This window comes from Thalia democratica, chromosome 3 (genome assembly GCF_965202585.1).
Source record: "Thalia democratica chromosome 3, ktThaDemo2.hap1.1, whole genome shotgun sequence".
In the NCBI taxonomy this organism is placed as follows: domain Eukaryota; kingdom Metazoa; phylum Chordata; class Thaliacea; order Salpida; family Salpidae; genus Thalia; species Thalia democratica.
In genome coordinates this window covers 51926961-51929226 of record NC_139167.1, presented here as the reverse complement: position 1 = coordinate 51929226, position 2266 = coordinate 51926961, and the positions used below count along the sequence as shown (strand labels likewise).

General features: G+C 33.8%; 1 protein-coding gene across 1 annotated transcript; it reads right to left on the bottom strand.

Moving 5' to 3' along the window:
- Positions 1-541: 541 nt before the first annotated feature.
- LOC145832381 (uncharacterized) lies at positions 542-1549 on the bottom strand. The gene has a single exon (XM_082939701.1). It carries the CDS (start codon positions 1547-1549, stop codon positions 542-544), a length of 1008 nt encoding a protein of 335 aa, XP_082795827.1.
- Between the last annotated feature and the right edge of the window lie 717 nt (positions 1550-2266).

Genomic DNA, 2266 nt, shown 5'->3' with positions numbered 1-2266 from the left:
ATTACTATTAAACTACTTAAATATTTCAGTTTATATGTATTTATACTTATGCATTTGAAGTTTTATTTTTAATATCTTAATTTTTATTATGTGCATAAAATATTTTTTAAATATTTTATTTTAACGATTATTCAAATTAAAATTAGAATTTAAAATATATATAGATAATAAACTCAATTTTAGTATTTTTATAGTATATTTTTAAGTCAGAGTGAAAACTAAACAGTCAAAAACTTTAGTTTGAAAGACAAAATTTACTTCGGTATTTTTTATTATGAACTTTTTTAACTTAAACCCTTTATTACTTCTCATTTTTGTTATCCAGCTAACTTGAAAGTAGATGCCAGCAAACTAGTTTCTGTTTTAAAGCTAAACAAAATTGTTCTTGATGGAAATGTATAAATTGTTGCGGAAAGCCACACAAAAATAAGATAGTTCTCCAGAACGTGGCTTCATATTACTGAGTGGCCGAAATTTATCAGCTTTCAAATCTGTCTGAGTCGGCGGCGAAATACATGCAACGTTGGTTTACTTACAACATTCAGTGAAACTGACAACTTCTTAGAGTTGGATTTTCGGCTGACGGCCTGACGGCTTCCCGCGCCGCCGCTTCGGTTTTGAAGAAGATCGAAGCGCAGTCGCCTCTTTTTTCGAAGTTAATGTGCTTCACGACTCCGAACCGGTCGAACTCGGCATATAGATCGTCTTCAGTCACGTGAAGCTCGATTCCACCGACCCAAATTTTTGTAGTAAACCTCAGCTTGGCGTACTTTATTTGCATCGGGGTTTTCCCCAGCATTTTGTTGTTGAGGCACAGCTTAGCGATGTAGGCCATGTCCACGTTTTTGTATTTGATGAAGCAGTAGCCGTTTTTTAGGTGGATGCTTTCCAGAGAACCGAACGGTTTGAACAACTCTATCACCATTTGCTCAGTGATTGTGGAATCCAAGCCGGAAATGTTAAGAGTTCTAGAAGCTAAAGCATCTTCTGTAGGCGAAGTGAAATTTGGATTTACAAAACGTATGTCTGGTGGAGGTATCAGTTCTTCAATTTTATCAGGAAGCCCCCTACGATCATCTCCATAAAGTATATCTCTCCTGTAACTCCCGTTTCTAAAGTTTCTTTTGTTAGACCTATCGTAAGGGTCAGATCTAGACCTGGATCTCTCTCTGCGATTTTTCATCTCATCAAACTCAACATGAAGCATCTTTCCTCCAACATAGAACTCCTTTCCTTTCGTCTGCCCTTCAGCTTTAGCATTGCGGGCAGCAGTTGCGCTGCTGAATGTGCAGTAAGCTAACAGCTGTTCAGTTTCAGGGTGGCGCTGCACGGTTACTTGGCAATCATCGAACTGCTTGAGTATGTAAGAAACCGCTTGTTTTACTCGGGTGCGGTTTGCGTCTGCGGGAAAATTTGACACGACAAGCTTCCTCGGCTCCGAACTTCTTGCACTTCTTTCTGGACTTCTCCTTGGTGATCTTCTTCTTTTATTCGGAGAATCTTGTCTCCTTGAATTCTCATGATTCCTTATTACATCTTTACTTGGCATTTTTATAGTTTAAAAAATCTGTAAAAGTATATAACTAGCTAAATGTTTACTTATCTTTTAAAAAATATACACAAATATAGAACATTCAGCTTGTGTTTCTATAGGAGTAAAACTAATATAAGTACAAGCATAAAAACTTAACTAAAAAAGGTAAAAACGTATCTTTTTCTGCAGTTTTAAATCAAGTCATTCAAAACTTTTTAGTCTAAAATAACTTAAGGGTATCTACTCTGAGATTCAAAAAAATGTTATGAATTACCAAAAAGTAGACTAAGTTTATGATAAAAATTTAAAAAATATTCAATACTCTCATTATATTTACTAACATAGTTATAATAATAATAAAAGTGCTCAACTTCTTTAAAAAAAAAACAATTTTTAATGGTAAGTAATTTTTCGTAGTCATTGATGATTTTTAAAAAGTATTCAAACAAGTATTAGTTTAATTTTGCTTCTTCTTAAGTTGGCAAATTGCGGCCTGCGAGTAAATGTTTACTTTAAGTGGGATGCAGCCCATGAAAGGTAAAATTACAAGTTTTGCCAACGAAAGATTTTTTTTTTAATTACACTAGATATTTTGGGATTTGAAATGAAGAGCATACAAAAAAAGTCAAATTATATTTATTTGGAAATCTAAAGCTTACCCTACATATTTCGGGTCTTAAGTTTATAAAATCAGTTCGTTAAGACTTTCTATACAACTTTTTAAATCAATGT